This window comes from Lytechinus variegatus, chromosome 18 (genome assembly GCF_018143015.1).
Source record: "Lytechinus variegatus isolate NC3 chromosome 18, Lvar_3.0, whole genome shotgun sequence".
NCBI lineage: Eukaryota > Metazoa > Echinodermata > Echinoidea > Temnopleuroida > Toxopneustidae > Lytechinus > Lytechinus variegatus.
The window spans coordinates 12,147,275-12,172,730 of NC_054757.1; the positions used below are offsets into that span (position 1 = coordinate 12,147,275).

At 37.8% G+C, this 25,456-nt stretch overlaps 1 protein-coding gene across 2 annotated transcripts in view; it reads left to right on the forward strand.

Moving 5' to 3' along the window:
* Nucleotides 1–24,820, forward strand: part of LOC121431749 (synaptopodin 2-like protein) — a 33,479-nt gene extending 8,659 nt beyond the window's left edge. Inside the window, exons 2-7 of one of the 2 annotated variants that reach the window (XM_041629443.1) lie at nt 15,389–15,540; nt 16,212–16,273; nt 17,031–17,348; nt 18,248–18,675; nt 19,542–19,716; nt 20,317–24,820. In XM_041629443.1, coding sequence (XP_041485377.1) covers nt 15,389–15,540; nt 16,212–16,273; nt 17,031–17,348; nt 18,248–18,675; nt 19,542–19,716; nt 20,317–21,428 — 2,247 coding nt within the window. In that variant the 3' untranslated portion in view covers nt 21,429–24,820. The remainder of the gene's footprint in view (nt 1–15,388; nt 15,541–16,211; nt 16,274–17,030; nt 17,349–18,247; nt 18,676–19,541; nt 19,717–20,316) is intronic. The other variant, XM_041629444.1, reaches the window with a different exon arrangement.
* The last annotated feature ends 636 nt before the right edge of the window (nt 24,821–25,456 follow it).

The window sequence follows — 25,456 nt, forward strand, 5'->3', positions numbered from 1 at the left end:
GAAATCGCCATGCTTTTGTTTTATAAGGATATGTCTTCAAATTCAACATATGAATGGCTATTGCCGGCCGGGTCATAATTTCGGTATCGGATGGATACCGGTTAGAGTCAAACGGGCGAGTTACCGTGGCCAAGTAGCCTAAGGCGCCCGAATACATCATGAAAGTCCGGGGTTCGATTCCCGGCACGGCCCTTGACCAAGGCATTTTTTCTATATCGCTCTTTTATCATGCATCAAATGAATGGAAATGCTTTATGCATTATTGGTACCAACGTGTGCACGTGTTTATCTTTAACAAAATCCACTTCAATGCTCGTAATTATTTCAATTACTTCAGTGTTTCATAGTTACTGAATATTGTGTTTTACAATACAAATATTATAATGTAGGGAGACCTATTGTTATAAGACGGTTTGTATTAGTACATGGCAGGCTCCTTTCAGTAGGCTTGTTAAAGGGGTACTCCGGGCTGAAAGTATTACATTAGAATAAATGGAGTAAAATTTACCGAGCAAAATGCAAAATAATTTCATCAAAATCTGATAGTGATAACAAAATACAAAATTATTGAATTTTAAAGTTGAGCAATATTAGCAATAATATGAAAACAGTTGTGCACGTCGTCATGAATATTCATTAATTGGGCTGATGGTGTCATATCCCCACTTTTCTTTTCCTCATGTTATGACATAAAATCACAATTATTTCATTTTTTCATACAAGTGTAAATGATAAGTCCCCAAATTTGATAAAATAAGCAATGAATATCTAATGCATCAAATCAGTTATCAATCCAACTTTTTTAGTTCTTGGGGAATTTTTTTTACAAACATATTTTCATATGATAAAATACAAAAGAACAAGCGGGGATATGGCATCATCAGTTTCCTCATTGAATATTCAAGAAGACATGCACAGAATTTAACTGTTTCACCGTAATCATGGTAATAATGCAAATCTTTAAAATGCCATAACTTTGTTATTCCTTATCCGAATTTGATCAAATTTTCAGTGTTTTTTTAATTTAATTTTTCTTTATCTGTAAAAAATCAAATTATTTTCAGCCTTGAGGACTCCTTTAAACAGAGGATCAGATCAAACCACGAAATTAAACCTTAAAAATTATATTTCTTTTCCGATTTCCATGCACCTGTAAACTCCGAAGGCTGTGGCCTCGCCTGTCTGATTTGATCATTTCAGAAAGGTATTCTTTTTTATTCTTCCTTTTTTTCTCAAAAGGTTAATAAATGAATTCGAGGGAAGCAGGGTTTTGTTGGTTGATCGGGTAGGGGGGGCATGATGCCTTCCCACGGGGCTAAGGTCAGAGACAACTACTTCCGGTTCATTGCATGATTCATATGTGTATTGTATACCCTATGTTCAAATTTTGAAAGATTTCAAAACTGTTATGAAACAATAGTGTAATTGTTTCGGATTGATTGATGTACCACGTGATAATTTATAGATCGTGCATAGTATGGTATATTACACGATTGGTAGATTTTTTCACTCCCAGTTTCATACTGTACCATTTGAAATGCTAATAACATTTGATATTTTTTTAGATATAGTGTTTATTCACAGAAGTGAAAAAATGAAAATAATATATTAATTTAAGAAAAGCCTGACTTTTTCATTTTCATTACTTCAAGCACTAGCGTACCTACGGGGGCCAGTCCCCTCCCCTGACGAGTCACAACCCATCCCATGCATAGGACGTATCCCTGCCCCCCCCCCCCCTGACGAGCTTGAATACCTATCTTGCCCCCCCCCCACGAGCTTGATAACTTTTTTTTTGCTTGTCAATTTTTTTGGCTGACGAATTTGGAATTTGCCCCCTGTGAAAAATCCTTGGTACGCCACTGACTTCAAGTATCTTGATTTTCAAATTTAGACGGCTATATATCCTCTCTTCGGTAAAATGACGAACGTTCTTGGTTGTAATGTTGTTATGATTAGAATCCTATCAAAGGTTTGAAATGTATTCTAATTTCATCAATGACAAATGTTGTTGAAACAAGCCTTGAAATAAGTTTTAAAGTCATTGTCTCGGCGATCATATCTAGCTATAAATATAAACATTTGTTGATGGGTGATTTTGCGGAATTCACACAGAGGGCTTTCCAACATCCTTTCCATTTACGCAGGCCTCTAATGGAAGGGGGGTAAATCTTTACCCCCTCCCCCACAACCACACACACCCACAGCTTTCATCTCTTCATAATCATGACTAAAACAATGGGAAACGAAAAAGAAGTGGAGTGAGATAATAATGGTATTTGACAGAAAACAAAGTGGACCCATTGTTATACCGGGGAAGAAAACAACTTTAAAACATTTTGTTTTTAAATGGAAGTTTGTTTTTATTCCTTGTCCCCCCCCCCGCACCACCTCTGCTCTGAGTTGTATAATTAAATCAAACAACACGTCTGTTTTCAATGCAAAATGGAAAAGGGGGATACCTCAAACGAGAAAAGGAATTTAGATTGATATGCTTGGCACTATGTTGTCCTCTTTTGTATAATTGAATAACCCAATTTCCTTTTCTTTGTTTTGCTTCCCATACATGTCACATATTATTTCATTGCCGTGCAACATGGTTTGCATTATTGAAGCTCTTGTACATGTTGGGCAGTTCGGGGGAAAGAGCGTAATACAAGGTGTGGCGCATGTGGAAAAGGGGTGCGGGTTCACCCTCCTTTGGTACGTTTAGCGGATACAGACAAGGTTGGAAAGTGGGATTTGACTGGATTGTAAGAAGTCATAACGATATTATACCTTCGACAGAGATCGGTTCATGTTGACATATTAATAACCTAGTTTACTTACAAAAAGTGTGAATTAGGGAGATTTCATCGAAAATTATACTTCCCAACCGGTGAGCTGAACTTGACCTAGAAGTGACCTGATAGTTCAATTACGCATGCGCAAACCATCATACTAATCTTTAATCTCTTCTTAGTAGTGTTTTAATCAATTCTGGTAACATATTCCTGACAACAATATATTTTCTTGTAGATCAGTATGTACTTGTCGCTGGCGCAGTGAGACTATTGAATTTAGGGACACATGCACGGCCCGTGGCTTATGGGGAACATTTCTGGATGTTGCGAGTGAGCATAGCGAGCAAGCAAAAATGTTAGCCTTTCTAAAACATTAATATCATATTTCACCCACATTTTCTTTTCTTTACTTTTCTCCCTTTTCTTTCATTTCCTTGGTCGTGGGAATGTTAGGGGTCAAATGCCCCAACACCCCCACCCCTATACACCCATGAGACCTATATTGACGTTTTTGCACAATTGGAACTTAAAAGACGTATACATGATTTTACATAATTGAATTCAAACAATGTTATAAAATAAGACGTGTATACGAATTCATGACAATTACTTAACACCCTCTGAACATTTTTTTTTTCAAATAGAAAACCCGTTAACGATTCCGGATGGGATTTATCAAACCGAAAGGGGAATCGCCATGTATCCTCAAAGATTACCCCATATCAGAACTTGGCAATGAGAGTATGTCTGTAGTCAATCTCTACAAATCTTCTTGTCCGCAGTATCTTTGCCGCTTCTTCCACATTTCTCAGGATCAAGAGATTTATTCAGATTAAACGTCCGATCCCGCGTTCTAGAACGCATTTCCAGCCCAAATTGATCTTTTTGGACGGATTATTGTGGCGGTGTTGGGTTACCCAAGATCCATGACGGGGCATTTTGGCGATTTGTCGGTGGATTACGTTCTCAGCGGGACTCTTCAAAATAAGATATTATACTTGACATTTGCTATATTGATCAGATGGGAAAATAGAATGCATAATTTATTGATCCATGAAGTACAGCAAAGTTCCCAATTATATTTTACCTATAATCATAATCATAAATGCTTTGAAATTGCCATGCATGGTTCATTTTGAAACGAAATCTGTATCTACAAACTTTGCACTATCATGACTATGATGCAATTTCTAACATTTCAGAGTTTGCATTACATAATCCTGTAAGATTTGCTTAATTTCTGGTGTGATGGAATGTAATAGTGTTTATTTTTCTGTGATTTCTCTGGATGGTATTCATGATTTAATGATGTAGGCCCTATAAATATTTCTATAAAGTTTTTACACAGCAATGTGCATGCGATATAATGAGCTAAGCTCAAACTCCGGCTCAGTTGGAGTACCGAAATAATATAGAATAACATGTCTCATGAGTCACAAGTCGGGCCCCTGGAACAAGTCTATTTTCACTTTTATCAAAACGAAACTCAATCTGTGGTCCCTGGCAAAAATAAGGTTTGGAATCACATAAAATAATAGTCATTGATTTTTTTTAAATGTACATGTGTTTACTAAAGCTTTTCGTAAGCACAGTTAGTTTTACGCACAATCCAAAATTAAAGAGAGCAAAGTACTGAAAAGCGAGAAAATACTTTTTAATAAAAATACTAAAAAGGGAAAGAAACCGGGTAATTCATACGGATTTACCTAAATAAATCAAGGTTCTTTAAAGATTCACCCCAGCTTGCTTGTTAGTTGAGGAAAGAAAAAACAGTTCTGTGTAACACACGACTGAACTAGATCACATTTATCACATTTCAAGAATGTATAAAAATCGTCGTTGAGTCATTTTATTGTCATTACTTTGTTCTTAAAAGAGGACTAAACCAGCACAAACAAGATTATTACACGAATGATGCCTGTTTGTCACCGCAAATTGGTGTTTGGTTATAGGGGGCCAGTCGGGGGTAGTAAGGGAGTAGATGGGGGGCTATAACATCATACCAACTACATCCTTCAAAATGTTAATATAGAATAAAGAACAATGTATTTTATTGTCACATGACAGAGGTGCGTCTTTTCACGCTAATGACTAAATTTCCTTGTAAGGTGATCCTGAGGCCTTGTGTTATCACGGTTGCGACCCCTTTTCGAATCCAGGGGCCTCGTTTCATAAAAACTGAACATTATCATAACTTTGCCATTATGGTAACTGTCATGGTAACTGGCTCAGCCAGCCAATTACTATCCAGGATTCCAGGGAAGGTGTCACAATGTTACCGCAAATGTAAATCTTTTGTGAAACGGGATCCAAATCATATTTGATAAGAAACGTGAGGATGCCAAAATTGCAATATACACTGATATAGGACAGGTGTGCAGGCTTTGAAAAGATGTTTTTTCATCGATCGATATTTTTTTGCGAATATCTTTATTATAAATATAAGCCTTTTATTACCAGAAAATGTGAAAATCTAATGTTCTCGAATTTGTCTGAACTCGTATAAACATGATAAACAGTGGTGTAATGCTTTAAAGCTTCTATATTACATACACATCTTTGAAAATTGAAATAATGAGTATCAATAATTTGTGGGGAAAGTCCCCTGTTGATGCCATTATTTCTTATTTTCATCTGATTTTAATTGAAATGTTAGTGTTATATTATTTTGTGTGATTTGTATTTTATTTTTATTTCTGTTGGGGTATAGACTCTGTCTAGACGAAAAACACTGAAAAGGAATAAAAGCTGATTGAAAATGTTTTTCATGAAAAAATAATTAGCCGTATCATAATTATTAATTGCCTATGCGGGCGTTTCTTTTTTGTTTTGATTAATGAGAAAATTCATTTTACAACTTCAATTTTGATTTACGATTAATACATTTATTTTATTATATGAAAAGTTTAAAGATGAAACGCGATTAAGTTTTGGTATCCCCTTTCGATTTTGAACCAAGATTTTATGCAAGAGATACTCACCGAAAAAAAGTAGGAGGTATGAGAAAATGGAATCATAATGAAGACAATATAACAATAGATTAGACATATTACCAATCGATCTGTCAAGAGAAAGCTTGAATTGCCGGAAATAATGGTTTCCCGGTATATCCTTCTTCTTGCCTCCACTTTCTGGTTACCATGGGAAACGGCTGTATCTCGACGACAGCTTCGATCCTCCCCAATTGTCACCTCAGTCTCCGAAATTATTCACCGTTTTCATTGTTATTTCGGATGAGGTGGCAAAATTATTAATATAGTATTGCGCTTTAACTTCCACCTTTGCACGGCTTAAAGTCACACATCCCCGAGCTAATAGATGTTTTTGTTTTCCCTTTAAGCCCCAAATTCGAGGTGATCTCATCAACCTGCTTATGATATTTCACATCTCAGATTTATTGACAGTTGTCTCTAAATAATGAAAGGTCGTGGCTTCATCATATAGAATGAAATAGAATTTCAACAACCATCATAATTTCATTTTAGAATGTATTTAACATTTTGTTCGTAGCTGACGTGCGCGTTTTCTTTGATGATACAGAACAATGTTTCATCAAAAGGGGTTTTATCTGCAAATCTTCAGTTACCAAGGGGTAAGGAGGGAAATTGGTAAATCGGTTTTAAATATGAGGCAATATCATAAATCAAATCAAGTTTATGTTCATAACATAATGTTAGCATTACCGTGATTACATGGAGTGTTAGGTTAATTGTTTCATGTAACTTAAAGTTTACTTTGACATGACGTAGAGGGCTTTTGATCCTACAAAATAAAATACAACGCGTCAATTAACATGATTAACACAGTGCCATGTCCATACGAATTAGGGGTTGCAGTTGCCTCCAGAAATTTTGGAAACTTTTTAATTTCCACGAAATTAACTTAAAGTATGCCTTCATTTTATTTCTTTAGAAAATGCAAAAAGCGCCCCATAACACGCTCGGTCGCATTGCTCACTCGTTTTATTAGTTTCTTAAAAGAAAAAATCTTACGCCGATTGACCCCACCCCACAAAAAATCTACTAAAGGCAATGCACAGTAATGTGAGCTTTGGCAGTGGAGAAAACTTGAAGAACCATTATAAGTTCCCTCCATCTTTTTAGCACTTTCTGTCAATTTCTAAAAACACAGATACAATGAGAAATTGCAAAATATAATACACAAAGAACATGCACGAAATTCCAATGCGACTGGTCATCGCTCTTGTATTTTTACACAACTTATTTCGTTCTTTTTTTTTCACCCTTTCCTTATTTTCTTTTTTTTTTTGTCTTTCAAGGCAGAACGAATCAAGACGGCAATTTCCTGCTTCTGCGGGTTAACCACAATATAAACGCCTTGAGGTTTCACATTCTTTAAACATTACAACCACTCAAATGTTCACTATCATTATTGGTGTGCTCGAAATTGGAGGCCATAAACATGTAGAAGAAATGACGAGGGTCCCGAAATATGCCCTTATACTCCATGACTGCCTCCCTCCCCTCCCCCTCTTCCCTCTCACAGTCATTCGGGGTTTTTTTCGCCCCCTCCCCGCTCGACGCAACACTAAACTTCTCGCACTGTTCTAGTGTTTGACTCATTTTGAAACAAATTGTCTAGTTCTTTAGAAAAGGTGACGAATGATAGATGCCATTTTCTGTTATCACAGTAACATGATTCTATGTTTGTTTTTGCATTTCTTCAAATAATTTATTACAATTTAATTTACTTCATTTCATTTTTAAGGTTTGGCCCTTCAGTAAATCACGCACCACTTCTAGTTCTACCAGGAAAAGGACTAGTTACTTGAACCCAACTAATTGGTTTATTTCATAATCGTGATTACCACGGGTTGTCTTTTTTTCCTACCCATGACGTTTTCATTGTTTACTTCCTATTTACAGACTGCAAAGGGCAAGGGTGTATCAAATCATAAGAAAAACAATGATTAATTTGATGAGGTACTTGTCACCCAACTCCTGCTAGACTTGACAATGGCAAGCGGCCAGATACCCGTCGCTTGCCCCTCACCACCCTCGTCCAGTCACGACCAATTGAATGATGATTAATAAAATTCGATCCTTGACCATGACCAAGTTGTCACACTGTCACGACGATCGACGAGTTTCCGATGTTTGGGAGACTCTTCACACTGTGGACACATTATGACACCCTGATAAAATGTTTGAGCAAGTTCTATGAAATTCCCGGGGGCCACTTCCATTCACGAGTGGATACCATGCGCGACCATGGGGTCTCGTAAAGCACCCTAAACACGTAATTTCCATATTCTGAAAATGCACCCCTTAACAAGTATTGGCGTGTGAAACCCTACCCTTAACAAGTATTGGAAACAAAACGATACTCTTGGCAAATATTCCCTGAAATGAACCCCTAAACAAGTACAGGAATGTTTTATTATTACGGGTCCTTCGGTCGTCGGCTTTACAAGTTATTTGGTTTACGACCCCACCTTCTACACCTCGCGCAAATCGGACTCTAAACACGAAGTGTTGGGGCAAAAAGACATCCTTTATAAAACTTTTTAATTTTGTTTTATCATCCCCGCAAATTCGACCCTAAACACGTAATTTTCCTAGCGAAATAGATACCCCTTTTTCATTATTTTTGTGTTTTTGACACCCTTATCACGTTACGTACGTAACGTGCCCTATCGTGAAAAGGACATCCTTTTTACGTGTTTTTTGGTCGCGCATGGTATCCACTCGTCAATGTAAATGGCCCCCGGGATGAAATTGTATGGAGACCGGAGAGTGGATTGAAATCGTGATGAATTGAATCATTTTTACTTAGGTTTAGGTTATCTCCGCAAGCCTTTTTTGAAGAGTGATTCACATTGTGACCAATATCCCACCGGTTATCGATATCATCCATTTTGAAAATAAACATAATGAAGGTAAGGGGGAGGAGTTACCAATTATGCATATAGCATTTCCATTTATTTGAAAGCAGGATTTAAGAGCATTGTAGATTAAATGCCTTGCTCACTGGCATAGGTGCCGCGGCCGGGGATCGAACCCCGGATTTTCATTGTATAGCCAGGCGCCTTAGACCACTCATCCACGGCACCTTTAATTAAGTTAGTGTGGACGATCAAGCCATGACAATGCAAAACTATCTATGAGTGTCTCTTTACTCTGATATTACTCTCATTAATGCCATCGCTCCTCATTGCGTTACCTGATATCGTTACACAACTCATGCCTCAGTCACATTCCTACGACGGCCGTACGGCGAGTCTAAAACAGCCGTTTTAACCTTATTTTGGTACCAGCTACATAATGGTGGTTTGAATGAAAATGAACAAAACGGCTGTTTTCCACTCGCCATACGGCCGCCGAAGGGAAAATGTGGCTGAGGTATTAATGTATCACAATTGATATCATTATTAGAATTACCATTGTGAATTGAAATCATTATTTCAAAGTGGAATTTACATTGTAAAATTAAATTATTACTATTGTAAAATGTCATTATTTTTGTAAAATTGAATAAGTATTGTATATTATAATTGAAATCTTCTTCAGTGTATGTGCAAATTTAAAGAGAAATGCCAGTAGTTGCAGTAAACACTGATTTCATGAGAAAGTCTGTAAAACCAGGCTTAATCGTCAGTATATCATCGAAGATCTAGTTCTGGTACAATTACATAAACTGAACTTTGTGAAATCTTGAAACCTATGCTGAAATATGATCACACTGAAGATCACCAACACAGATAGGCACACGTGGGACAGTGTATTAATATTGCTGGAATAAAGACCCGACGGAAGTGACCGAATCCGCACTTATATTGCTTATTTCTCAGCAATTACACAATTTCTTCCAGAATCCGTTGGCACATATTTTTTATTCATACAAACAGACACTTGGGTGGTCATTATATTAGATTCTGTAAAAAGTCATTTTGAGATCGTTACCAAAACTGGAATTTATCTTTAATATGTCTTTTATTGTAAATTGAATGTCGATTCAGCCTTTGGGTTACAAAGTGGATATATCTTGAATTAAATTATTTTTAATTAAGGGAGACGGGTTACTTACGGTCAAATAGGTTTCTCGATCGATTGTGGACACTTTTTTCGAAAAGGGAACTGGATAAAAAAAAGGGTTGGTCACTATTCCAGTTTAATAAGCCTATGACATATGGTATGGATGCTAAGATAGGAAAGTGTGTTCAAATTGTTTTTTTTTATTCGATTGTATAAAACCCGACCAAAATCAACGCAAATGCGTATTATTATTATTTTTTTTTGGGGGAGTACCATTTATCAAGCATGGAATAAGCTTAAACTCTAAGGATGTAATTATAATCTCCAAACAATTAAAATCGTCAGATAAGCCGATATAAAAGACAATATACACGTTAGTTTCACTTTCAAATTAAAAAGAAAATATTCAATGGGTGACAAAATAGTAACGCTTAAAAATACTTCTGTGAGATTGTTATATTTACATTGACGAAACTTTACGAAAGCTGTAGACATATATTTTCGCTTCGTTCCATCTCACTGAAAGACCCAAATCGCGTGACCATAAACGTTATTTTAGGAATCAATCGCAACGCGCTACACACTTGACTCATGAACCTGTTAACATTTGTCCGTTCTTTGTCACGATATACATTCATTCAACATTAACAACAAGTGCATGTTTAACGCGAGAGAGTTCGCGATTTTGGAGTCGCAATTCTTGTTCCAAAGAATAAGGGGAAAAGATTCATCTTGGCCCTCGAACAACAGGGCTGAGCTCATAAGACCTGGAATTCATGATTGCAGCATTGACTTACGCCGAATTTCATTGAGCTTTAATTATGTACGATCGATTGCAAAATTCAACCATCCATGTAGAGTATAGGCATAAAGCGGAGAATGCTCCTAACCTGGGGACGGAGGGGAGGGGGGGTGGGAGGTGGAACAACTTTTTTTTATCTTTTTTTCTTTCTTATCATGTCATATATTTTGTTAATATTTCATTTTGTAATTGCTGAAACGCATTAGTATTAATTTCTAGCATTTTTGAAGTTTGATGTATAAGTTGTATAATCATATTGTAATGGATTTATTGTATAATTTATAATTATGTTTCAAATAGTTTGTACAAATTGTTTATAGAATCTGATTGTGTATTTTGATTTGAGAGATTATAATAAAACATCCATAAAAAAAATTTAAAAAAAATTCAACCATAAACCAAAAAATTCCATAAACCATAAACAAAAAAAATTCAACCGTAAACAAAAAAAATCAACCATAAACAAAAAAAAAATTTATTTTCATTCTCTTTTCATTTTCTTATACAATTTTGTTCAAATACACGTAGATCCAAACAGTGTTTTTATAGTACATGTACCTATATCTTTGTCGTAATTCGTTATTATTTATTATGTTTGATCCCTTTTTATATTTTTATTTCAGTTTGGTTTATAAATACATGAAACACATTTTTTAATGTTACTCTTTCACTTTTATGTAAATTATACCACTTTTTTTATTTCTATTTTATATTAGTGTTCAACTTATAAATGTGTTTTATTATCCTGATTTTTATATAGTTCTGTTATCATTAACTTATATGCTTCGTTTCCGAATTGTGTTATTCAATTCGTTCATAAATACTTGAATTTAATTACATTTACTTTATTTCTTCAGATAACATATTATAAATTTTCTTGTATTGCATTGTACCACTTCAAGCACAAATTTTCAGGTATTACTTTGATTTTTATCTCATTTTAAATAGGTTATTGATTTATATGTATTTATGTTTTTGAGTGTCAGGACCATGATTTAAAAACAATTTTTTTTACTAATCGTGTTAACCTGATTAAATATAATTGAATAAGTATATAAGTACATTTGAATTTCAATCTGTATTAGAGCCAAGTTGCATGTTCTCCCAAGGAGTAATTGCTTGCAGGGGCGGAAATCTCTCCCAAAAGGTAGGGGAGACAAGGGGCTGGAAAATTTGACAAGCCAAAAAAAGGTTATTACCCCAAATTTACAAATTTAAGGTCATTCCGACGAAAATAAATTTGACAAGCAAAAAAAAAGAGTTATCACCCCAATTATCATCCCAAAAGTAAGGTCATCATTCGATTTTGAATGCTGTATTTCTTACCATCATAAAATACCACAAATAGTAGGGGGACATTTGATATTGTCCCCCCCCCCCCCCTTCTATTTTGAGTAGGGGGGACACGTCCCCCTGTTCCCCCTGGGATTTCCGCCCATGCTTGGTACCACCCCACACACCTCGTTCAAATCGAACACTAAACACGTAGTGTTGGGGCAAAAAGTACATCCTTTGTAAAGTATTTCAGTCTTAACACTTGGTTTTCCTAGCGAAATATATACTACTTTTTCATTATCTTAGTGTTTGTGACACCCTTATTACGTTACGTAAGAAATGTGCCCTATCTTGAAAAAGATTGTATCCCGAGCCCCCCCCCCCCTCCCCCGGGATGGTATCCACTCGTCATGGGAGTGCCCCCGGTCCATTCGCTACCTTTTTAATCTGGCTTGTAACATTCGTTGAGACAAGGTGGTTCAAAACCTCGGTTGTGACCGGTGTTGAAACCTCTGCGTTGCTGATGAAGCACCTGGTTGTCATGTCAGAATTCCTCAACCTCTGGCCAATATATTATACCGCCGCTCATGTCCATTAGTACGGCATTAATATTATGAAGGTTTATTGTCAATCTACCAGTGTGACACACTCTTGAAAAGGACTGGCAAATCCAATATGTTGGTGAACATCATGTCCTACCGACAAAAATAGTCGAAATCAACCAGTTTACTTGTTGTGCCAGAATTATGGTTGATTTCGATTATATTATCCCTCGGACTCATATTTACAACATATCGCTTAGCTCGATCAATCTCTTTCAAGAATGTACTTTGTTATCAGAAGAAATTTCAAGCTTTGGTATAAGAAAAGTTGGACATGTTGAATGCGCAACTAACGTTATCGTGACGACCGTGCCGACTGAAGTCTATGACTCACGGTGTAGCGGGGTTCCCCTCGTATGATATGAGGATACTGAGATTTTTAAGAGATTAACGAAGATTAAAGGCATTCCCGTCGATTGACAGTTAAGTGAACTCTACAAGAATAGACTGACAGCCTGCTAGACAGTCCTTGTTGGTCACAGAGATTGCGCATCTTTGCGGCCATTAAAGATGATTTTTTTTATGTCAAATGGACTTCCACGGAATCTCGAAACTTGTGTAACCAACCTGCACTGTAAAAACTGTGGTGTTAAAACTGACACCAATTGGTGTTAATAGAGGACCACACCCTGATGTGTTGAAATTACACCCCAGAGATTGAACAAGAGTGTAAATGTAACAACCAAAGGGTTTTTTTTATAACACCTATAGGTGTTAAACTTACACTGTCAATTCAACACCGGTGTAAAATAACTGGTGTTGGTCCTCTAAGTACACTGGTTAACACCACATTTTTTTGCTGTGTGGCGATTAACTCACTTGCTAGACCACTTATCAAGTGGACACTAGTCAATACAGTTCAGGATTTTGAGTCCTAAGTGTTCATTAACAGTAAAATAAATCAAAGATAATTCACATACAAGCAACATTTTATAGAGAATGTCAGATAATTGCCTATGATGAAGGTTGCTATAGTTGGATTTGGAGTTCGGGGTTTGGAGGCACAGATGAAAATGATCCGACGTCTATTGCTCTGAAGAACAACGACCATGACAGTGAGTCCTTCCGTGACTTCTTTTCACTTTGAGACTTCACTTTGAAATTGTATTTTTGGACCATAGCCGGAACAATTGTCGTCAGATCTAGGTCTTCTGCCGTACAATCCTTGAAACTTGGCACGGTTTTCGACGTACCACTCTCTTAGCCGCAGCAGCCATTTCCCATTCACCTTTTTTCTCTCTGTGATATTCATTGTCAGTTTGTCACTGTCGGTAACAGAGGCCAACATGAATCCATGTTTTCTCAAGTTTACCCAATTTCTGACAGCGACGTAAATGTGACTTATCTGACACATTCGGTTAAAGTGGAGCGACGTCTACGAAATTACCAAACGAGCCCCTGTCTGATATCTCATATTTATATCTCTTTGTGACGACAACAAAGTACAGTACATTACCTTCACCTTGTTGTATTCCAGGGGCTAATGTAAGGAGACGTTCAAAATACCAGGGTAATTGCACTAGTTAATAGTTATTACTAATACCCCTGCATGACGTCACTAGTAGATCTAGTCTCCCTTGGGTAACCCAACCGGTTCCCGTTGTTCGTATGGAAGGATCATAACCCAACCAGTCTGGGCTAGTAATTCCTCAGGCGACGTCAATATGAAAATGTTGTCAACTCCCTCCTTGTGTTCGTTTGAAAGCTATTTTATTATACGATCGGCTACGTTCACTTCCCTGTCGCTGAAATGCTTGCTTGTTCTTGCCTTAAAGGGAGTTGTCGCATGTACTACACAGACGCTTTGTGGAACGCTGAGAGTCCATTGTCAAAAGCCTTTCATGACAAAGAGGTCTTTGTCGAAAGTCTGTGATTCAAAACAGCAGTGTCGTCCTGGACTCTAGACAAACGACATGCTTGCCATTTTTCGTCAGCTCCAAATCTTGAGACGATCTGCTCAGTGTCCGAGCTTTCATCAAATAGCTCTTAGAGCTCCATTGTGATTTTTACAGGTATTTTCAATAGATTTGCTACGTTGTAGAATACGTCCCCATTGCAATCGTGTAAAGTCGATCGAACGTGTTGAATGGACAAACGTAGCGACAGTTTATAAGCCAGACAAGCAAGCGATGTAACGCTCGATCTCCAAATCCTATGCAAAGAAGAGGGCAGAACATAAAAGTAAATACAATATTAAAGCGTACACATCTGCAAAACCTGACCCAATTGCCTCTTGTAGTGAGGGACAGGAGGCGCCCGCCCCACCCCATTCCGAAAAAACACGTATGCACCAACTTCTTTTTCGACTTAAAAACTCACCTTGGTCATAATGGTAACCTCGCTCGCTAGCTTCATAATTTTTCGAATAATGAATATCTTACACTCTTCCCTGAAGGGGGAGGGGTGGGGGTCTGCGTACTGTTATACTCGAGCATATTATAGACCCCCCCCCCTCCAATGCACCCCAACATGCCCAAAGAATGATACTCAGTACGATTGTCCTTTTACAGTCGACCTCTCATCCACTCCGACCGATGTCAAGCATTGCCAAAGTACATTAGCATATCAATGGGTAATACATGATATCAGCATGATCTGATGATGGGTGGATGACCGCCATGCGTCTTTCTTTCCTACCTTGCCTATTGTGGGTCCCGTTTCATGAAGACTTGTTTTATTGACAAATGCACACTTTCTATAACAAGTGTAGTATCAGCCAATCAAATCAAATGATTTCAGTAGCTTTAAACCGTTACTGTCAACTTGTTATCATCACAGGTTTTGTGGAACAGGCCCCAGGTGCTGATGCGCTGCGTGAATTTGGAAATCACTCAAATAATCTGTACTCCCGAAACATCATTTCGTACTTTATTCTGAATTCCAATTTCGCAAAATGAATAAATCCTTTTTATCGTTTTCCATTTTCTCTAGATTCGCAAGAAGAGCAAGGCGGACTACGCCGATCTCCAGGAAGGGGACCGTGTTCTGTCGATCAATGGGAAATCGGTTAGGAACACTGCCCGCGATGTCGCCATGGCATACATCGACGAGACCGATGACTCACTCGACCTCGAAATCGTCAGGTATGGGATTTCATATTTGTGTACAAGTATTTCAGTACATGGTTAAGAGTCAGGTCCACCCCAGAGAAATTTTGATATGGATAAAAACAGAAAAATCAAACTAGCATATAACGCTGACAATTTCATCATGTGCATATAACCGTTTTGGGGAAATTAAGCAAGGCTTTAAATGTCATAACTTTCTTATTTTACATCCGATTTTGATGAAATTTTCAGTTTTATCCTTGTTGGATTTTCCCTTTTTAATTGAATCAACTTAATATTTTTTAATATTAAGTCTAGTTGAAAAAAGAAGAAAAAACGTCGAATAATAAAGAGAGGGACAGGTGAGGCTATTCCTATTAAAAGTATTATTGTTCTTTTATTTTAGTTAATGTCGGAAACCATCCTTTATGACATTCTGCTCTAATCCCCATCGGATGATGGAGAATTCAAAGGCATAAACCATGTAGTACGACCACAATCATTCTGGGATGAGTATGAGTTCATGACAGGTCAACGATAAGAGTCAATGATCGTTGGGTTGATGGAATATTGAATGAAAAAGCTAGCCATCCCAAAACAGAAGGAGAACATGAAGGACACTATTAAAAACTGATGAGAGGCTATTCAATTAGACTTTTGAGAGAATCAGGTTTTGAATTTCAATATTTCTTCATTTTATTGCCTAGAACAAGAAGTGCCAACCCAAGAATTCAAGACAGACAGATGAATCAAGAAAAACAAAGTTCAGGTACAGTATCAGGTTCATGCTAAGGGTCTTGCTCCGACCTTTTACCTCATTGTGTCCCCCCCCCCTTCCCACCATTTCCTCATTATCGGGGTCTCAAACCAAAAAATATTCAAGCTCAATTTTGTACCGTTTGACATTACCTCATAATTTATGTTTGACGACTGACTTTTTGCCCTTCGTTTTTTTTTTCTCTCCAGCCAACGTTGTTAACCCCTCCTATATTTTACCCAAACTGGAATTACAATCCAGTATACATGTATACCTAAATCTTCTTTTGACTCTTATAACCCTTGTTGATGAGTTGTTGTGAATTACAAGGATATATATATTTTACCCTTATCTTACGATTCACTCAAAATTGTTTCTTTTAAACATTTGTTTTAGTTATCATGATACTTTTTTGACTGATGTGACTCTGTTTTCTATAATAATTAAACCCCAACGCATGCTGCTTAAATTATCACCGTTCATTTCAAAGCTTATTGTTTTTAAATCTTGTTTTGTTATGTTGAAACCTCATCATTTATTTTCTACTTTCTTGTCACAATTTTCAAGAAAACATTCAGTTGCCGAAATCGTGCAACGGAAACAATAAATCTGAAATGGGAGTTCATTAATAGAGCTATACATGTACGCTCAGAAATATATCAAATTTAACGTTAAAAAACAGGAATCTTTGGGGGTGCATTGCGCTTGTAATAGCAAATCCCTTGAGAAAAAAAAATCAAAGGTCAACCAATTCTGCCCATATCTATAGACCGGCGGATGTCGAACAGCGGCGGCGCGGTCCGTAAGGTCACGACGACAACGACACGAATCAAGACGACTAAAGACGGGGAACGACTGCAGGAGACGGTTACGAAGACCGTGATGGAATCGCTGGACGGCGAGGCGCCGAAAACCGTAGCGCAGACGACGACAGAACGCAACGATATGGCGGGACCGGTGCGCAAGCCGATTGGTGGAATTGAGCACACCGCGCCAATCAAGATGGATCATGGGAGGCGTACCAGTGACGTCATCATCACGCATCCACAGAAATCGGCTTCTGATCGAGCACGGATATCGGGCAATGGTGAGATCGGGGAATCATCAGACGACTTTGAACAGAAGGGGAGAGGGGTATTCCTGCGTCCACTGACAAAAATACCCAGATTTGTTTTCCCCCTTTTAGATGTTAAGGCTATAAATGCGGAATATTATTATTCATTCAAGAAAATGCAAACTGTAAATTCACTCATACATTATGGGAAAGTTTGTAGGAAGGGATAGTTCATTAAATCTATAATAATTTCACCATTCTAGCTCCTACATCACCTCTTTATCATGTACTTCTAACTTTTCTGCTTATTTATTTGAAAACTAGCCCTCTCCCCTACCTTTTTTATATTGTTTTGATTTTGAACCCTTATTATTTTCCACCAATCGATTATGATTTTGAAGTTTTCGTTGATTTTCTCACTGCGATTCATATTATCTCGAGTTTCAGGCTTGAATTAATTATGTCTACCTTGATATTTTGTTGTTGTTTGAACGTTTAACATGTTCCAAAGATTAATCACACCCTTATCCTTTACACATTACTGTATTTTAATATTTTCGTCCGAAGTGATCAAGGTCGAAAATGAGTTGGCCTATATCTTATTCATAAAATTTATACATTTGATTTAAGTCATTTGTTTTTTCCAATTTCATCTGATGTATGATCCAATTTAAGTGATTACAGGTGTAATCTTGCCATGAGGACGAATCGAATTGGTTACGACCATGGCGATGATATCTATGTTGCAACAAGGAAAGTAGAAAAGGCAACATCAACAGTACGAAACAATCACGCAATGCGATACATGTATGTCAACGTTTTTCGAAGACAGTCCGTTTTCCTTAACTGACGCATGTATGCATACAGCTTAGTAAGAAAAAAAGCGAATAAAAATATGCATCATGATTTATTATTATTCCCCCAATTTACAGTAGACAACTCATCGAGGTCAACAACATGGCAGTCCACACAGCGACAACCATCGTCAGCCAAACAGCAACCCATCTATCAACAGACACAACCTCAACAACGACAGCAGCCGCATCAAGCGCGGTTTCAGCTACCGCAGCAACCACAACCGCAGCAAGCGCGGTTCCAGCTACCGCAGCAACAACAACCGCAGCAGAAACCAAAGTCAAGATTTGAGATGCCCAAACCATCCACCAACCCACGCTATTCGGCTCCGGGTCCGAAAACCGACTTCGCTCTCCAGTACGGGAAACCGTCACCGCTGCAGAAGAGCAAAAAACAGCCGACATACGAACCGGTCAGCATTATGCAGTCCAAGCCTTCCGGTAAAGCTGCCGGGGTCGGACGGGAACTTACGATCACCTTTGCCATGCCTGATGAAAACACAAAGGTAGGTTCTGGAGCTCGTAACTAAGTAAGCTAAGCAATCAACACATTTTTTACGATTGATTGCATTGACTATAATAATGTACAAATATTCGTGAAAATCAAGCTTACGATGTCATAATTCTCTAATCTTTGTGTTGTGCGACCCTCGCTATGAATGAATTGAATGTATCTATAAAGTAAACCGGACAAAACTGAATATAAATTAAAAATGAATATACAAGGAAATGTTCAAGAGAAGTAGCACGTGATCATATTGTGGAAATACTTTAAATCAATGAATCACAACAAAGGAAGTTTGCAATATTGATATTCGAACAGTTGAATAACTGGGAACATACCTTTCCATCTCTTGTTGACTATTGTTCGAGAATGAGTGTGAAAACACAACCATCCCCAAACATGTTTCATTATTTTAAATCACCAAATTTTCCCTCATTTCCCAACACAAAATATTGACGCGGAAGTGGTGTATGCTATGTGTAAAGTCCTGGAAGGGCTGAGATAATAGAAGGGAAATGGAACGACGAGAAAGTGGAGGTTGAGAAGTAGAGTATTCTTTCGGGAAATGAGTGTGGTCCTGAAAAGGGATGTAAAGACGGAAGACGGACAGTCAACCCGCCCGAAACGTTGAGTCTTCTCTCCTGCTCCTGCTATACAACTCCATTCGTCGAATCAACCCAGCCTTCTTACATCTACTCAAGCCTCTCACCCTGCCTACCAATCAGCTTTCCACTCCTTCTTGTTTGCAGTCCTTTTAACGACTACACTCATTGCGAAAAGAATACTCTGCTTCCCAACTTCGACTTTCTTGTCTTTTCATACCACTGTCAAGAAACTAAATGTTTATACTTTCCTTTCTATCTGCAGGTGGACTTCGGCAGCCCCCCTCAGTCACCAAGCGGTATGTCTGTAGATAGTGGTGTGCCTCCTGAATCGCCTCTTACACCGAAGAAACATCTCGAAGAAGAGGAGGAAGAGACTGATGTCTATAAAGATCCTAGTATCATCCTTCGCAGCCTTGCTAAGGACCAGCCTGCCGCTGGTAAGTTTCTTTGACCTCCGTATCGAGAAAGAAAAACATGTATGTGGGTCTAAACCCAGTTGGTCTTTTTGATAAAACCTATATCTGAGAGACTGAAAAAAATGGTTCGTGCCTTGTGAAGAGACTGACATTCGTTTGACTTTGACAGACATCTCTTACAGGAGTCCACCTATTAAAACTGTAAAGTTCCTAAGTGTTGTGGCTAAATAAAACTTAGTGATGACAGGCTATAGACTTTATGCATAGGATGTCATAATCCCACAGCGCCCTCCCTCAGAAGATACAGGAATACGCGTAAACCGAGTTGTTACAGATGCACCAGCTGCATATTACCAAAGCATGCAAGGCAGTTATTTCAGCCTCTATTAGATTGGGGCGAGACTACGTTAATGCATAAGGTATATTGTGCGTGAACAGTGGTTCGACCTCCTTTTTATCTTTTCAGAACGTTCCTTCGCTACTAGTTTCTAATCTTGACATCTACGAACCGGTCAATGTATATTTAATCTCTTGGCTTAATTGTCATTATACAACTAATCTCATGAAGATGATATATTGCTTCAATCAATTCCGTTCTTCTTTTTTCTTTTGTTTTTACAGAGCGTAAAGATCGATTACAGCGTCCGTACTCGGAACCAGCGGGGCGAGTCAGCGAAGATCCCGAGCCCGAAGTCTCAATTGTCGAGAAAAGGCGAGCATGTAAAACAATCGCAGATCTTCTGATGTTTCCCAAGAACAAGCAGGCCAAAGGCGCAAGGATGTTCGCCAAGCGTCGGAAGCGCAGTGCCAGGTACACGATTGAAGCAACCGGGCAGAAGGACTCCGATGAAGATAGCGATGGATCTTCCACTGGGGAGTCTGGAGCTGCGATTATCACCATCAAGGCCGCTCCACCGCCACCACCACCAATGTCGAATGGGGTAATTCCGATTCCACCACCGCCGCCTCCTGGAGGATTCACACAGCGTATCAAGGTGGAACCGACGAATTTCAATGTCAAGTTGAAGAGCAAAGCAAAGTGCGATCACACTGCGGTGTCGCCGAAGCAGTGTCTGGTCCTTGCCGATGGTCTCAAGTCACACTCAGGCAGAGCAGCAGAGATGTTTGAAAAGAGGAGATTAAGATCAGAACAATTTGTCCTTGACGAGTCGACGATGAAGCATCCAGCACCAACTCCCTTTAAGAAGCCACCGGGACCGCAGACCTCGGCGAAGCCAGAGAAGAAGGTATCCCCTTGGGAGGCTGCAGAAAAATCGCCGTTTGGATGTATCACGCATGCCTTTCCGAAAAAAGAAGTGAAGATTCCTCCTCCGACTCAGGCCAAACCAAAACCAGTTGTACAGCCACCTTCAGATCCACGAATCAAGCCTGGTTTCAAAGCCAACCGCGACTTCCCTAAGTACCCAGGATCCCAGCATGTAGAACCAGTACCACTCAAACAAGGGCCAACGCTCCCTAAAACCAACTTTAAGGACTTTAATGTCAAGCCACGCGGTTGGGGTGTGTCATCTAATGGAGATAACCGATCTGGGTCCCCGGCTTCGTTGAACTCTGAAGGGTCGATCGGTAGAGGTCAAGGTCAAACCAGATCACTTAAATACAGCGGTGGTTTCAACGACTTCAACCCCAAACCAAAGTCGTTTGGCTTTGATTCGCCAAGGCATGGCGCGCTTTCACCAACGGTGTCACTAGCCGAGAGCGATGATTTATAAATGTACCTTCGCATCCAGAGCATTGAGGATAAACAGAACATTTGGATGGGCGATTTCAAACGAATTGGAAATCGCGAATTGGACTCATAATTCGTCCACTTTGAACTTGTGAACTCGTGAATTTAAAAAAAAATGTGTTTATTGAAAAATAATTAACATCTCTATGTATAGTGTTACAAGGTCAATACTATGCAATAGAAAAATAGTTCATCTTTTATCTGATGGATACGAATATTCATGATCATTGTGCATTATAATCCTTTTAAAAAGGCGCTATAGAGTAGTTTAATGATCATCCTTCATCGTCTAAAAAGTGAATAATTATCTTTACATGTCTTTAATTGATACCAGCCACAGAATATGATAAATATTAAGCTTCATGCTTTGACTGTAAAAAAAAGTATGATAAATTAACAGGCCCTCAGGGTCTTCCTCATGATAACGTCCTTAACCACAGGTCAAACAAAATTACATATTTAGCCAGACAAGATACATGTAAAATGTCAAGTACATACGTTTGTGAGCGTTTTGTTTAGCCACAAACATAGGGGCTGTCGTTAGGGTTACCCTAAACTATTCTCCCAATCACCAGATATATATTTAAGAATGTCTAAATATTTGTTTAGATATCAATATAGAATAATTTTGTGGATTTCCCACGTTGCTATGAAACATACATATTTATTTGCATAATTCTATAAATAATATGTGAACTGTTAATTGACCGATATAACTGTATTATCTCCATCGCGCTTAAGCTTTCAAGGATAAGTTAGTAACATGCATTGATACATTTTTTCGTGAGTGTACATATTTAGTGTGTGCTTGTTCAAGGAGATTGGTTGTTCCTTGGGTGTGTCTAGATTTTATTCATTATCTTTGTGTAACTATCGTGCATCGGGGGTTTCAAAATTTCGGTTGCGATGAGTACAGAATATTATGTAAGTGTATGTGTAATCAAGTGTCGTGCATCTCGAGGATGGACTAATCGGCCTTGCATTTGGCCTCAGATTGTCTGGTCTCGGTCTTGGCCTTAGTCTTGGTCCCGGTCTTGGTCTCTTCTCTGGCCCTGCGCGCAACACTGTTGTGATCATAATCAAAGAATGTTAGCGCGGAGATTGCAAATCATCGTGTTTCTTTCTGCGCTACATTCACCTTAGCTTGGTCACGACTTTTCGTTCTGATGCGATGGTATGCGGTAAATAACAAATAAAAGAGGAAAAATAGAATACTATGACTGCTTGAGTAGCGTGGAGCCCGTTATAAATTGAATATCATTATACAGATTTTTAATAGATTAGGACAGTTCAGTCAATCAACATTTACCTTTTGTGGGATACGAAGAAATATCCGATATGCTTTAACATCATGATCACGAAACGAAAAAATCTGCTTGATGGTGATATTTATGCCCTATTAACAGATTTTAGCAAACTGCCGCAGTAAATTTCAGAAAATTACTTATTTGGCCAATGATATTGTTTTGTGTTGATTTATCTTAGTCTTTGCATTTGGGATGAATATCAGTAAGGTTCAATTCAAGCAACATTGTTTCAAACAGGAACTATAGAAATGCACGTTATCATAAAATATTCATGTAGTACTTTAATAAAAATTTTCTTAAAACAAACTCTAACGTGATTAGAATTTTTTGCAAGGCCCAAGCCCGTGATTATTTTTAAAGGCAATTTGAATGATTATGAGGAAATTCAGAAATATAGCTAAAATATCATGTTCCATCGTGCAATGGAGTTGATCGTTGCTAAACCCTATAAACAATCTTTCAGATATTGTAACATTATTGCATAATGTGTGTGTGTATACTAGTCGTGTCCGAGTATTATAGAGGCGCTATTAATTAATTCGGACTATGCACAATATGACAGCTTAGTCGTAAATTTATTTGATCAGACTGAATATAGTGCCTTTTATTGGTGATGATAATGATGCCTTTATAGTAAAAATATAAAGATGTGATTTATATTTTACGTTCTTGTACAGATAAAAAGCTCGAGTTTATTATTTCAAACTGCACTATCTTAAAACAAATGTACTCACTAAATTATCATGTTGTGTATTTAGATTCTTGCTCCTAATTTGCCTATGGACATGCTGTACATTTGAAAATAAAACATCTTTATTTATTTGCTTTTGATGCTTGGAAGATGATGGTTTGGAAGTAAATGTTATATAATTTGTATACATCACCTGTCTTATTACGATACCCTTTGTCTTTGTAAAGCATAAGCTTGTCTCGAGATAAAGTTATAATTATTTTAGATAGAAATTTATTTCATTGCGTCTTGCACATAAGAAGCAATACAAGGTTCCTCGTGTGCTTTGACTACCAATCTGTCGGAAAAAATACTGTTGTATGATGTTGTTCTGCAACAAATGGCGATACAAAGCTTTTCTTCCAGTAATGTCCCATCCTTAAGTCATAATGTCTTCATTAATGTATTTATGATAGATACACTAAAAATGGTTTTAGCATGTTTAGAGAGTGGCGTCAATATGCCGTCGTTTCATACTGAAAAACTCCGTTGGTATTTTTTTCTCTGAAAACCATTACATCGGCGACACGGGATTTTTTCCTCACTTGTAAGTAAAACTTAATAGCATGTGATCAAGCCACGTAGTAATTAAGATACAATTTTAACATGTAACAGAGAAAGTAAACTCTGAATTCGTCTTTGTCTTTGGTGATCAAGCCAATTTATGTGTTATAGTTTTAACGTCAATATAGTGAAATAAATGGTAAGGTATGGTAGAACGCACTTTTGTGGATTAAAACACAGTTTAAAACCGCAGGTGCGCCTCTTTGGAGCCGTTTAACAATGGGTATATCACGTAAAAGGTTTTAACATAGGGTTCGCATGGATATTGTCGCATGCCCCACCGTTGGTCAAACAATTTACCACAGTGTGGACATGCCGCACTGGGTCCTAAGGCAGAGCTGGAATATTCCCTATTTGTAAGGTTGACAGATGATGGTTGGTAGCTGTATACAATCGTCTAATCAATGTGTTATTATGGCAAGTGTGATGTTAATCACTTCATTTAGTATTTATCATGTTTCTAGTTTGAAGGTAAAAGTCTATTTATATGTGCATCATATTCTTTCCGATAGTGAATACGTTTTCGAGATAAAACCAATGTGAACGAGACAATACCCATTTAAGCCAGTGGTGACACCTAAATTTAGGTTACAAAATCATGTTTGGATGCACGTCTCTAGAATTATGACTTCAAAATGTTCAAGAAACTTTCTGTGTAATGCCTATTTTTTATTTCTTTTGGTATAAGCTTCACATTGTGTAGCTTCATCATAGCTAGGAGATTTGAATCATTACAGTCGTTTTGAATTTTGGAGTGAATAAACTTTGAAGAAACAAAAATACAAGCGATTGTCATTTTGTATTGGTCGTTTGCATGTTTTGGTTGTTTAACTCTGTTTAGTAGTAGGTTTATTGATTTGTTTGCATGTTTTATTGATATTGAAATTCGTATGTGATAATTTAATTAGGTTTGTTGTTAACATTTTGATAGTTATTATTATCGTTTTTGTCTCACCTGCATAGCAGAGTGAGACAATAGGCGCCGCTTTTCCGACGGCGACGGCGGCGGCGTCAACATCAAATCTTAACCTGAGGTTAAGTTTTGGAAATGACATCATAACTTAGAAAGTATATGGACCTAGTTCATGAAACTTTGCCTTATGGGTAATCAAGTATTACTGAACATCCTATTAGAGTTTCATGTCACATGACCAAGGTCAAAGGTCATTTAGGGTCATTGAACTTAGACCATGTTGGGGGAATCAACATCAAAATGATTAACCTGAGGTTAAGTTTTTGAATTGTCATCATAACTTAGAAAATATATGAACCTAGTTCATTAAACTTGGACATAAGGTTAATCAAGTATCATCAAACATCCTGCATGAGTTTCACGTCACATGACTAAGGTCAAAGGTCATTTAGGGTCAATGAACTTTGGCCGATTTGGGGGTATCTGTTGAATTACAA